This window comes from Aedes albopictus, chromosome 3 (assembly GCF_035046485.1).
Source record: "Aedes albopictus strain Foshan chromosome 3, AalbF5, whole genome shotgun sequence".
In the NCBI taxonomy this organism is placed as follows: Eukaryota; Metazoa; Arthropoda; class Insecta; order Diptera; family Culicidae; genus Aedes; species Aedes albopictus.
In genome coordinates, this window is record NC_085138.1 from 225681932 (window position 1) to 225695685 (window position 13754).

The 13754-nt window shown below is 42.7% G+C and overlaps 1 protein-coding gene across 2 annotated transcripts in view; it reads right to left on the minus strand.

The window, feature by feature from the left end:
- Positions 1 to 3136: 3136 nt before the first annotated feature.
- Positions 3137 to 13754, minus strand: part of LOC109397776 (uncharacterized) — a 344947-nt gene continuing 334329 nt past the window's right edge. For both annotated transcript variants that reach the window (XM_062859222.1, XM_062859221.1), the window contains exons 10-11: positions 11120 to 11404; positions 3137 to 3595 (exon numbers count right to left, since the gene is read on the minus strand). In XM_062859222.1, the coding sequence (XP_062715206.1) occupies positions 3399 to 3595; positions 11120 to 11404 (482 nt within the window). In that variant the 3' untranslated portion in view covers positions 3137 to 3398. The remainder of the gene's footprint in view (positions 3596 to 11119; positions 11405 to 13754) is intronic.

Sequence of the window (13754 nt, forward strand, 5' to 3'; positions counted from 1 at the left end):
GCTGCGCACGCAGCTCCAACGTGGGATCCATTCCCCGGCTAGTCTGCCAGGTGAGATATTGGACGGAGCGTGGTTTATGAGGACTATCAACCAAAAGCGAGAAGGGCTGTCCGCGGTGAAGGTGGTTGAGCAGCAGCTTGGAAAGATCATCGACTTTGCGTCCACGAAGTCCAACATAAGTAAGAACCTCAAAACGGTCCTTTTGCGACTTCGTAAGGCGATGAACGGTCCTGCTTGGCAGGAAACTCGTGAAAACTGCAAGGGCGGCGGAATCGCTGAATGCAAAGGTTACGAAGTTTACCCAGACGGAGGCCTTCGCTTTCGCAGGAAGTCCAAAAGTTGTGGCGGATGCAACTGCTTGTGATAAGCACTCACAGGAGCGGGTGAGACAGCCGTCTGATGAGGAGCTGTCTGGAGGTGCCCGCAAGGCTAGGAGAATAGTAACTCCAAAGGCCGGCAGTATTGCCGGCAAGTCGGACCCCAGCCATGCGTCCCAGAAAGCTGGGCAGGGTGGCCCGTCCCGGAGGGAAGGAAACAGGGGGTTGCGACCGTTGTTAGGCCCTCAGCAACTACAGAGTAGCGTTAACCAAGGGGAGTACCCCCTTGGTTTACGCTACTCGCAGGTTGTCGAGGAGATCTGGGACGCCAAATCAAGAAGGCGTAAAAGAGTAGGTGCCTAGCGCGAGAAAGGCGACGCTCCCATCATCAAGACCGAACAGTCTAAGTACTCTGACGTCTTGAAGGCGATGCGGAGCGACGCCAAGCTCGTAGATCTGGGAGCCGACGCGACGTGCGCAGTATCAGACGTACTCGTATAGTTGAAATGATCCTAGAGCTGAAGCACGATAAGGAACGCAAGGGCATCGTCTACTAAAGTTTGGCGGAAAAGCTCGTCACGGCACTACGACAACAGTGTGATGCGCAGATGGCCACCGCAGCCGTTAGGCTACGGAAGTGGCCGGCAGGGACACAGGTAGACTTGGTTCAGCTACCTGTGAAGAAAAAAGGCCGTTAAATTAAGCAGAATCACGGTAGGCTGATGCGTAAGTCATCTGACCTTCCACGAGGAACCGAAGGTTTGTTTCAGGTGTCTGGAACCAGGACACTCTGACAGGAGCAAACTGTGCAGGAGATGCGCCGCCGAAAGTCACAAGGCACAAGGCTGCACTAGTCTACGCATTTGTCTGATTTGTACCGGGAAATCCGTGAATAACAGGCACCCAACGGGTCGTTGGGTAAACAAACCGCAGTAAACAAACCACAGTGCAGGTAACGCAGCGTAACCTGAACATTGTGATGCAGCTCAACAGCTGCTCTGCCAGGCGGTTTCTGAGTGTGGAACGGATATCGGCATCATAGCGGACCCATACCGTGTACCCGCCGGTAACGGAAATCGGGTCCCGGATGGGCCCAGAAAAGTGATGACGATATGGTTGATGGGTAAATACCACGTCCAGGAGTTGGTGTCAACTACCTATGAGGGCTTCGTGTTCGCCATAATAAACGGGGTCTTCTTCTGTAGCTGTTATGCGCCTCTGCGGTGGTCAATCGAGCAGTTCACGCAGATGCTGGACTGTATGAAAACCCTGCTGACAGGGCGAAGGACGGTGGTAATATCAGGTGACTTGAATGCCTGGGCCGTAGAATAGAGAAGTCGTTTCTCGAACCAGCGAGGCCAGACCCTGCTAGAGCCACTGGTCATATCAGATGTCGACCTGGCTAATGCCGGTACCAAGAGTACTTTTAGTCGGAACGGTGCGGAGTCAAATACTAACGTTACTTTTTGTAGTCCTGGCCTAACAATTAGTTCGAACTGGAGAGTAGACGGTGGATATACTCACTGCGATCACCTGGCGGTTCGCTACAGTATCGACTATTTACAACAACAGCAGGCAGTGGGTAGAGGAAGAGGCAGCTAGGCCGAGGTCAAGCCCTCGCAGGTGGAAGACATCATACTTCGATGGAAGGATATTTAGGGACGCGCTCCACCATAGGCGAAACCTACTTGGTTTAGACGGCGACGAGCTGGTAGCGGTACTTTCGCATGCATGCGATGCGACCATGGCTAGGCGAGTCCACCCTAGAAATGGGAGACCACCGGCTTACGGGTGGAATCAAGCGATTGTGGACTTGCGCCACGCGTGCCGACGGGCTAGGCAGCGGATGCAGCGAGCACGAACTGAGGAAAAGCGAAACGAACAACAGGTGGTGTTCGCCGCTGCAAAAGCCGCGCTGAAGACCGAGATAAGGGCAAACAAGAGGCCTACTTCGCGGGTCTCTGCCAGAGTGCCAATGCGAATCGTAAGGTGAAACCTACAGAGCATTCTCCAGAGAGTGATGGAAGGAATCATCGAGGGGCTTTTTTCGCGTCATGATCCTAGTCCTTGGCCACCTTTTGTATGACAGCCGGGGATGGCGGCTGGCGATGAGGAGAGGGTCACCGATGTGGAACTTGCGGGGATATCAAAGTCCCTTAGCGTAGGTAAGGCCCCAGGTCCGGACGGAGTTCCGAACCTGGCCTTTATATTAGCTATAGCAGAGGCTCTCGAGATATTCAGGTCTGTTATGCAGAAATGCCTGGACGAGGTAGTTTTCTCAGAAGTTTGGAAGAGACAGAGCTTAGTTCTAATGTCAAAAGCGGGGAAACCACCCGGAGACCCATCGGAATATAGACGAATATGCTTGATCGACACGCCGGGAAAGGTGCTCGAAAAGATCATCCTCAATAAAATGTTGAGGCGCACCAAGGGTGTAAATGTAAATGGTCTCTTGAGCAGCCAATTTGGCTGCCGGATGGGGAGGTTGACCGTTGATGCTATCTTGTCAGTAACAAAGACAGCCGAGATAGCGCTCCAGCGTAAGAGTAAGGGGATTCGCTACTGTGCAATAGTGACTCTGGATGCAAGGATCACGTTCAATAGTGCCAGTTTTGGATGGAAGTGATTTCATGTAACAGAGTTCCACAAGTTTTCATCTTGAGTACTGGCATAATTTCTATTACAAAGACTTTATGAAAATCTAGTACACTTAGACGTTCTTTTGAAAAAAAAATCGCATCTTAAACTGTATCGTTCGGCCTGGATCAGGATGACTCTCTGGATTACGGTATATGCATGAATAAAAAAAACAATTCCGCTCGGGCTTTACTTTATGCAATTTTATTTTCAAATCTATTTTAGGTGCACTTTTTGTTATCTCAATCATAAAAATGAATCTTCAATTTTCATATCCAGGAACAGAAAAAGCGAAAAATCAAACAAACAAATGCAGAGGCAGATAAAGGAAAACACTTTTGCACGCTGTCTGTCGTAGCCGGGCCCCTCGCAGGCTTGGTTGGTTTGGCTTTCGCTCACGCAGAAAAAAAAACAGTGCAATGGTGGAAAAACCAAAGAAGTTTTTCAATCGTCCACCTCTTCCTCCTTCAGAATGCCGAGCCTTCGGGCGACGCTTTTCACGTTGGAGATAACTTCCTCCTGCACCAGATTGAAGCTCATGGCGAGCAGTGCGATACCGAACAGCAAATACAGCGAGCACAGGGCGATGGAAATTTCGGAATCGTTTTTCACTCCTTGCGCTGGGACGAAATCACCGAATCCTGCGGGGCGGCACAAAAAAGAAAGAAGGGAAAAATCACATTGAGGATGATTCTGGTGGGGAACTGTTCGGAATAGAGAGATGAAATGAACTGTTTTAAATATTATGCATAGAAGTTCGTAGAGGTGAGTTATGCCACTGTTTGCCAGAAAAAATATTTTATTTGCGAGGAAAGTTATAGTTTTCGATATGCCTTGTGATAGGCGGTTCTTATGTTTCGGTCACAAGTGCAAAGATATTGCATTTAATAGATTTTTAAAGAAAAATAATTTTGCATTAATTTACCTCGATAGAAAGCACTGCTACTAGTAGGAAAAGATGTTTTCTTTTATACATATTATCCATTTGCAAGAACATTTTGTTCCACTGGCTTATGCATCCTTGGCACATATAACATGGCAACTGTATCAACTATGCAACTTTTTAACAACGGTAGACCAGATTACGTTTCACCTGTTTTTTTCATCTTAGCTGTTGCACTTCACGTCTATTTGTATCAACCAGAATTCTTAGTGAATATACGCGTTGCATAGAGATTGAATAGCTGAAACGATAAACGCGCGGGTATTCAGCAAGATCACGACTAAAGGTGAGGTGATGGAAAGGTGGAAGCCGCACTTCGATAAACACCACAATTGCACGTAGAACATGAGGGCGGAGGACCTAGGCAACAGAGGAGATTACCGATAAACAGAAGTTGAACAGGTCCAGATATGAAAAGGATTTCAATTGGAGATTATCCTGGATACTTTTTCTATGCCTCTGGCTGGGGAGAGGAAAAAGAGTTAAAGAGTTTCAGAAGGTTACCAGGCGATCCCAGAGGTTTAAGATTTCAGGGCTGTTTCCAGATTTGCATATGCCTTTATGGGGGTTCTAGAGGGTCTCAGAGGCGTTTCAGGGAGTTTCGGGAGATGCCGGCAGATCTCATGGGTGTTTTAAGGGGGTCCCTGAGGGCTGCAGAGGTTACCACGAGGTCACAGGAGCGTTGAAGGGGATGTCAGTATCGTCTCAGAGAGTTGCATGAGGGGGCTCCAGGGAGTCTCAGGGGCAAATCAACGAGTCTCAGGGGCATTTCTAGAGCATGCAATTTACCCTTTCTTCCACTCCACTATGGGGGATTCCCATACAAGCAGGGGGGCAAAAATATTTTCATCATATTTTCGAAAATTTGTTCCTGATCGATATTCTGATTGACATCCTGATCAAGTTTTGCGTGTATTTTTAATATTTTTTTTTTTAATTTTCTTTTGTTTTCTGTGCTTGGAATAATTAAAATATTGTGGATTGACTTCGAAATTGAGTTCCAAGGGAATTTGCTCAGACTGATTGAAAACCGTCGTCAAATCTCAAGTGGCGTTCCCATGCGAGAAAAAACGCCGAATCTCCCAAGACCACAATTTACCGCAGCATTTCGCAATTGAAATCGTCCGTGTAGACCTAAAACATGCACAAGAACTGATTTTGATGATATTAATCAGAAGATATAGATTTGAAATTATGTGTTGTTTTTTTTGCGAAAATCGCCTTTTTTAGCTTTACTTAACTTTCGTATAAGCTCCAAAAGGTCTCAGAGGGTGTTTAGGGACGTTCCAGAGGGTCCTAGGTGCGTTTTAGGGGCTGTCTGGGCGGTTCGGGAGGTTTCAGGGGCTACATGAAGATATCTGGGGCGGTTCAAGGGGGTCCCAGGAAGCTTCAGCGGGTACGAAGAACTGTCAGGGGCGTTTAAGGGTATCTCAGAGACGTCTCAAGGGGTCTGATGGTAGTTCCAGGGAGCCTCAGGTACGCTTCAAGGGGTTTCATGAGTATTTCAGAGAGTTTCAGGGGCATTTCAGGCGGTACCGGGGAATATCAGGAGCGTTTCAAAGGGGTCCCAAGAGATCTAAGGGTCGTTTCGGAGGGGGTCTCAAGAGGATGTCAGGGGAGATTCAGGGGGTCTCAAGGGGTTCCAAAGAAGTTCCCGAGAGTTTCATTGGCGTTTCAGAAAGTCTCAGCTTTTAGGGGGCTTTATAAGGGTATCAGGAGATCTGGGTGTTTCGAAGAGGTTCCAAGGGGCTCAGGGGCTATCATTAGGTATCAGGGTCGTCTCAGGGGGTTCATAGGCGTCTCGCGCGCTTCAGAGGCTCACAAGGAGATTCAGCACAATAGGGGCTGTTCATAAACCACGTAGACCAAAATTTGGTCATCTCAGACCCCCCTCCCCCTCGTAAACTTTTGTTCCTACAAAAGTTTTGAAATTTGTATGGAGTGTAGACTTTGGCTAGACCCCCCATCCTCCCAAAAAGTCCACGTGGTTTATGAACGGCCCCATATGGGCTCTGAATAGATCTACGACGTTGCATCTCGTTGAAGTTAACGGTGATGAAATTCATCAAAAATTTTTGCCCGCTGTCATTTTCATGAGCACACTGCCACCTGCTGGTAAAACCGCGCGCGTTACTGTCGGCCATGATGGATTTCGATTTGAAGTTTTGCTGACACGCACACTACTACACAAATTGCCTGTAATTTTCGTTTGCATCATTCAGCAACGTGTACACTGGCAAACGTCAAAGCGATCGAACACTAGCGCATCTGGTGAAACAATCGCGCAAATCAAATGAAATTTGAATTGATTGTTAAATGCATGTGCCAAGCCGTTTTGAAGAGTGTTACGTATGTTTGTCTGTTGCGGTATGGTAAACCCTGCACGAGCGATTCTAAGTTCTCCGTTTCAGAGCTAGATGGCACCCTGTGCAACTATGTGACAAGCGTGACAAACAATCGGGGATGGCGATGACTGACAAAGACGACTAAAGCTGCACTGTACGCTGGACATGTTGTTGAACAAAGGCTTCACAAGAAACAAGGATGCAAATTTTTTTGTTCGTTGTTAATCCAGGCTGCTTTCATCCGTTGAAATATCACTACACGTTAACAAAATGACGTAAAACAATGCGTTACGACAGGCACAACAGATAAATTACTCGAAAATTGACAGCAGCTCAAAGAACGAATCAAACAGCGCGCGCACACATTCACATTCGTTAGAAAAATTCGAAAAAAAAAATCCTAAAGTAATCCTTAAAAAGTTACCAGAGAATTGAAAATGTAATTTTTTGAAAAATTAATGAAACACATTGTCATATTTAAGAAAATTCTTATTCTTAAAGCTTGCCTGAGGAACTCCCTCAGAATGTTCCAGAAATGTAGTCAGAGGAAACAATTTTAACGAGTTTTGTATTGCATGCAGGTAAAACATATGATATGCAAACATTTCCTTTATTTTATTTATTTTTATGACTTTCATTCCTGAATTTTAACTAATGCCATAGTGTATCAAATAATTGTCCGTACAGCATTTTTTTCGTCAAAATTATTTTTAATTCAAATGTTCATAACTTTTTATACGTTATTCGAAAACGTAGAAATTTTGACCGATCATAAACTATTTATTGAAGCTCTGGCAAAGTTTTGAGTCTGATCGAATAAGTTTTCTCAAAGTTATAGAACTTTTAGTGAAGCTTATAAGATTTTTGAACAAACTTTCAAAGTACTTGATGAAACGTTTTCATTTTTTTTTGTGTTCCAGCTTATACCTAAGGCTTTCAAATGCAACTTCGTTTGAGTTTTTATATTCACTATGTTCAGAGTATCTTATAGAAATTTATCATATTATTATCAATAAAGTTTTGAGCTTCTTAAATCTCTCTGAATGAAATATTTTTATACAGGACTTAAAAAATTGTATATACAGTATGCGGCAGGAAAAAATGCGAAAGTGTTTTTCAACTTCAAGCCTCATTTGTGTCCATTTGACGTTAACCAATTTATGTTTCAACGTTCCATGATCTCTAACAGGCTTATTTTCTGAAAAGTAAAAAAAAAAAAAAACATTTTGATCACTGACCTTTACAAGACGGTGCCTGAAGCTGAAGATAATCAGAATTTTCAAACCACTAAAATGTACGCGACCTGTGTAAATTTCATATGTGATGAAACAAAAATTTTAATTTTCTTTACAATATCATCAAATATATGTGCTTATTTTATCTGGTATGTGCAACTGCATGGCTCTGGATTAGTATGGCCTGTTTGTTCATCGAAGTAAAGCTAATTTGTTTACTATTTTAGCCCTTTTGTCTTATGACCATTGGGCGCGCAGTTTATCGATACCCACTTTTAAGGCTTGCATTATCACATGTTAAAAATCAAATATGTTCATTTTTATTTTGTAGTGCTAGAATATAGATATTGACTGATACACTGTCTTGAAAAATTAGTCATATATATCCCATATTTAACGTGTGATAGCGCCTTGAACTTTTCGCATTTTTTCCTGCCGCACCCTGTACAGTTTTTTTAATTTCTTTGTATTTGTGAATTTTAACTTAATGCTAATTCTTCACACAAACTGTACAGAGTAGGCCCTATGCATTTTTCAGTTATTGCACTTTTATTAGTAGAAAACGTTTGGCAGATCATATGTGCAAATTATATAAATTTATGAACATCGTCAGCTACATTAGCAGATTTTTCATATTTTTTGTGATGAACAACTGAACCCTAACAAAAATTCGTTTTAAATATTCATGTGTTGGTGTTTCCTCAAAAAAGTTTGAAAACATTTCATCCAACTTTCTTTAAGCTATAAGAGTATTGAAATTTTGTTGATTAACCCGTCAAGCTTTACTAAAAGCTTCATAACTGTCAGAAAACTTATTCGATCTCGCTCAAAGTTTTACCAATGAAGCTTCAATATATGCTTTATAATTGGTCAAAATTTGATTGACGTATGAAAAAGATATGAACAGTTGAATGAAAAATTATTTTGACGAAAAAATGCTGTGCGAATAATTGCTTGATACACTGTAATTCTTCATACTCAAATATTTCCGTTTTGAGCAAGAAAACCACTTGCCAATTTTCATTGGTGACGATCGTGTTCGTAACGGCTTCTTAACCCTAAAAGGGATACCTGGGGTCCATTGGACCCCAGGCGCCTTTCAGAGCTCGTCTTTGATGGAACACACTCAGCGAGGTGACGAAACTGAGGCCATGAAGGTATCCCTTTTAGGGTTAAACATTCCAAAAGACTTTTTAAAGAATTTTCAAATAAGTTACCTGAGTTATTCACGAATTTCCAAAAAAAAAATCGACAATTGTAATTATCAGAGAAAATCTTGAAAAAATACCGAAGAATTTCAAAATGATTTTACTAGAAGAATAACTTACAAAATTGCCATTTCACTCCCTGGAAATGTCGGATTAATTACAAAGTAAATTGCTGGAAACAACTTTGCAATAAAAATTGGCATATAACTCCAAAAAAGCTACCGATCGATAGAACTTGTGATGAAAACAGAACAATACATAGGCAGTCGGGTGCCTGAAACTTTTGCCAGTCTTGGTAAGGTGGTAGAACTAGATAGATAGAGTCCTTACAAAATGCAGGTTAATTCGTGGATAAAAATACACTTTGAATGCTTCAAGAATTTCAGAGTGAATGTTGGAGAAACTCCTAAAAAAATCAAGAGAAGTTCTTGGGGAAATTGCCAAGAAAATTCCTATAAATCCTACACAAAATTCGGATTTTCCGAAGCAATTCCCAAAAGAGTGTATTAATTATTAAAGACTGTATTCGATGAAATTTGGACATAGAAAATAATAAATAACTTTTGTTAGCGTTCACAAAAACGGCTAATATTTTTAATCACGAATGATATATTATGCACACTCAATCCTGAATTGCCTGTTCCGCACTTTTTTGACGAAAATAGAACAGCAGAACCAGATCGATAGCTTTGGTAATCGATTTTACTGAGGCTCAGTACACCAACTGTCAAAACCGGGTGCAAAAGGTAAACAATGCAATATAGCTGTATTCAGCTGTTCTATTTTCGTCAAAAATTTACCGAACACGGTATTTCAAATTAAGTGTGTGCTTTGCTAATATATCGTGATTTCAGGTGAAATTGATCACTTTTCGCAGTTTTCAGCGCCTAATTTTTGAATATTTAACGATGTGGTTAAACTTAATGCTTCAAAACAATAACGACCACGGTTTTCATCATTCAACGAGGTTGAAACTTTTACTGCAAACCATTTTATTTTAATAAATGTCATTTGAAATCAAAAGTCTAAAACTTTAAAGAGATTCTGGAGGGTATTTCAGGGAACTGTAGGAGGAGCTCCAGAAGGCATTGTTGTATAATTTCTAAAAGAATTGTAGGACAATTGCTGATTTTATCACCTGTAAGTTTCAATACTTAACGTAACTCAATGGAATCTGTTATTGCTGGTCATTCCATATTATGAGCTCCAGGATAATTTTGTTTTGACAAAAAACTCGCGAAGACAAAAACAAAATGCCAAATGCAGCCTTTTGATTTGATGGATTAGCAAGAGAAGAGTATTGTCATTTCATTGGTTATTTTTGTAATTTCAAAGAAACTTAAAATCTAGCGCCAAATTTGTAAAAAAAAACAAAAAAGTCAAATCGATATCTTTGTTATAATGACTTAGTGTGCCCCGAAGACTCTTGGTCCTTTTTTCAAATGCAAAAGATTTTTTGAATAATTTCAAATCGACTGTATACACGTAGGCCCCAATATTATATCAAAGTTACACAATCTAAAATCGTTACAAGAGTGACCTCATGCAAATATACTAGTTATAATTAACATGTCTCGAGGCCTGTCTTCATGTTCACCTTCGGTAATACTAGTACATCTAGGGTGCGGGCATTGGTTTTGGCCAGTCTAAGGAAATCATTTTTTATAAAAATAATCAATAATCCTATGATAACTACCAATGTGTCAAATGAAAGGTTTCAATCTATGTTTTGAAGGAAAAATTCAGAAATCAAGCTAATACTCGATTTTACCAATAAAAGTGGCACTGACCAAAATAGAAGCTCTGCATCATTTGTCCATATTCTCAGTTTTGATTTCTATTTTAACCAATCACGTGTATTTCTTATGGGAGTGGCCAAAATAGAAGCACCCTGGCCAAAATAGATATATGGGAGCTGATTTTTTAAGGAATTTTATATTTCTACCATTTTTTAAACAAAATCTGTAGTTTTCACAGCTGTAATCATCATATTATATTAGGATCGTAAAAAAAAATATTCCAATTTGGATCGCAACAGACTGAAAAATGCGCAATGGCCAAAACACCTGACTTGCCAAAACTGATTCTTCTACCCTATATTTACTTCATCCTACCGCAACAGTTCGTTCTCGTAACAAACGCCCTACGCAACTATCCTCGTAGCTAATCAACTAACAGGCAATCATTTCATCTCGTCGTTTCATCTGTGCGGCCCATCATGTGGTTGTCATTGCAGGGGCTAATCTGATCAATAACCATTTACCACCTTGGCCCGATCCGATGCGATGCGATGCGTACGGATGGACCGGATAATTGAGCCGCACTCATCATCGCGCACCGTAGCCCTCTTGTGGAATTGCAATGTGCATCATGTATTAAGTGCGGGATGATGAGTGGGAGGAATGGAGAAAATCCACTGCATAGATATACTTACCGATGGTGGTTAGCGTGATGAAACAGAAATAAGCCGAATCGAGGAAAGACCACTCTTCCCATTTGGAGAACATGAAAGCCCCGGCGATGATGTAGCTGACAACCAGAAAGACGCACAGCCAGATGGGCACCGGGCGGACGATGGACGACGGCGGAAGCTCCCCGCTGCGGATGTCCCAGTCTTCGTCGTACAGCGAGCTGTCATCGATTACGTTCTGGAGATGACGCGCTTGTCGGTGGACCGCAAATCCCATCGGAGACATTATGCGTGGTGATGGTGATGGCACTTTTGGTCACGTTCCACAGGATGCACACCGAGTTGCAGATGCAGTGGCAGATGCACACACATGCACATGGCACGTTTCACGTTTTGACGGCGAGAAAGGGAAGAAAAAAAACGGAAAGGAAAATAATTTTCAGTTGGTTAAATTATCCTCTAGAGTGAGCGGGAAAGTTTGCAAAAGAGTTTTTTAATTAAAAACGCATAATCAGCGTTAAATTATTGCTTCTAGTACTTAATTTTCTTGGCTTGAGATCAATTTGGTACGCTAAATTACTCGCAGATATATTGCCATCACGATGCCGCACGACACACCGCCGCACAGTGGGGTATGAACCGGTGCTTTCCTTGATTACAATTTGACATTGAATTAAGCATAAGATGACAATAAATTACTCGATCTTCACTTTCTGAAAATTTTGATCTTTCTGAAAACAATACTATGGCATGGTAAAAGATGGGTGATGATGTATTATCATTCCTTTGAGGTTATTAGCCTCTTCCCAATAATTTAGGTTGTGGGCTGACAGGTAAGGAAAGGGATTTCTTCTTCAAGTCTGAGCGTCTGATCTTTTTTGTCAGAGCGACTCGCAACAGCGTATATTCCCCGTGTTATGGACGGCTTATCGACGTCCAAGTGCCAGTGGAAAACTCTAAGCTCAACTGTGTAGGTACCATTTTTTGTCCTCCCGACTGCCGGGGGAAATTAAGCCACTGCGCCCAATGAGCTAAACTTTTTTTAACATGTCCCGTTTTTATATACGTACGTATCTAGCTAAATAATTACCATGTGGCAAGTAATCAACTGTTTAACTAATAAACGCCCGAGAATATGCAATTTCCGTTGCAATAAACTAGTTCAACCACATTAAATTAATGTTTCAACCAAATCTGAAACTTCTTAAACTGATTTTTGTCCGGAAAAGCTACATCACATCACAATCAAGGTTTTACAAAAAATGTTAGCGTAGAAAGTGTACAGGCACCGTAATCTGGGGGGTAGTTGATCACTTTGGGATCCGATCTCTTGCGAACACCTGCTTTGCAGGCCACACAATGTTCTCCTGCACACCGCCAAAGATGGCCATAAACACTCGACGCTGGAACACTTCGAGTGCATGCATGTCCTCCTCGAACATAGTTCAGGCCTCGTGCCTATAGAAGATCAACGTTCTTAGCAGCGTCTTGGTAGGTACCTACATTTAATGCCTCTCGTTAATAAGGATCCGAGACGATATCTTCCACCACCTCGAAGGTATCGTAGCACTGTTGCCCTGTCGTCCGCGTTTCCGCCTGCTAGCATGCACTTCGTTTTTACATTTCCAAATATTCAAGCAATAATATCCATGTTATCCATAAAACATTTGAAAATCGTGCCCTGCGTGCTCGTCGCATAACACTTTTCAGCAGACGTGAGAGTTCACCACCTTGTTGTAGTCCCTGGCGAAATTCTAGCGAACTAGACAGATCGCTCGAAACCCTTATGCAGTTTTTACACCGTCTATCGTTGCTCTTATCAGGCTGGTAAGCTTTCCGGGAAATCTGTTCTCGACCATGATTTTACATAGCTCTGCTCGGTAGATACTGTCGTATGCCACTTTGAAGTCGATGAACAGGTGATGCGTTAGGACCTTGTATTTACGGCATTTGTAGAGGATTTGCCGTACGGTGAAAATCTGATCCATTGTTTATCGGTCGTCGATGAAACCGGCTAGGTATGACTACTGACGATTTTATTTACTTTTGTTTATTTACCTTACCGGTCAGGCCTGAGTGTGCCTCTGGAGCCGGTAGAACGTACCTCTGGAGCCGACCTACTGATACCTGAAGGCCTGAGTGTTCTCTGCTGTACGTAGGAGTCGTTGCCACTCTACTCGGTCCATATATGTTTGTCTCCAGTTTCGCACTCTGCGTAGAGTCCGCAGATAGTCCTCCACTTGGTCGACCCACCTAGCAAGCTGCGCACCACGTCTTCTTGTACCGGTCGGATGACTCTCGAGAACCATTTTAGTCGGATTGCTATCCAGCATCCTGATGACGTGACCTGTCCACCGTAGCCTCCCGATTTTCGCGGTGTGGACGATGGTTGGATCTCTCAGCAGCTGCTGCAGCTCGTGGTTCATTCGCCTATTCCAAGTCCCGTTTTCCATCTGCACTCCGCCGTAGATGGTACGCAACACCTTCCGTTCGAAAACTCCAAGGGGCGCGTTGGTCCTCTGCACGTAGGGTCCATGTTCCGTGCCCATAGAGGACTACTGGTTTAATCAGCGTTTTGTAGATAGTTAACTTCGTGTTACGGCGAGCTTTATTCGATCCCCGAGCAGAAGGGAATAACAACAGCATAAGAAAATGTGTT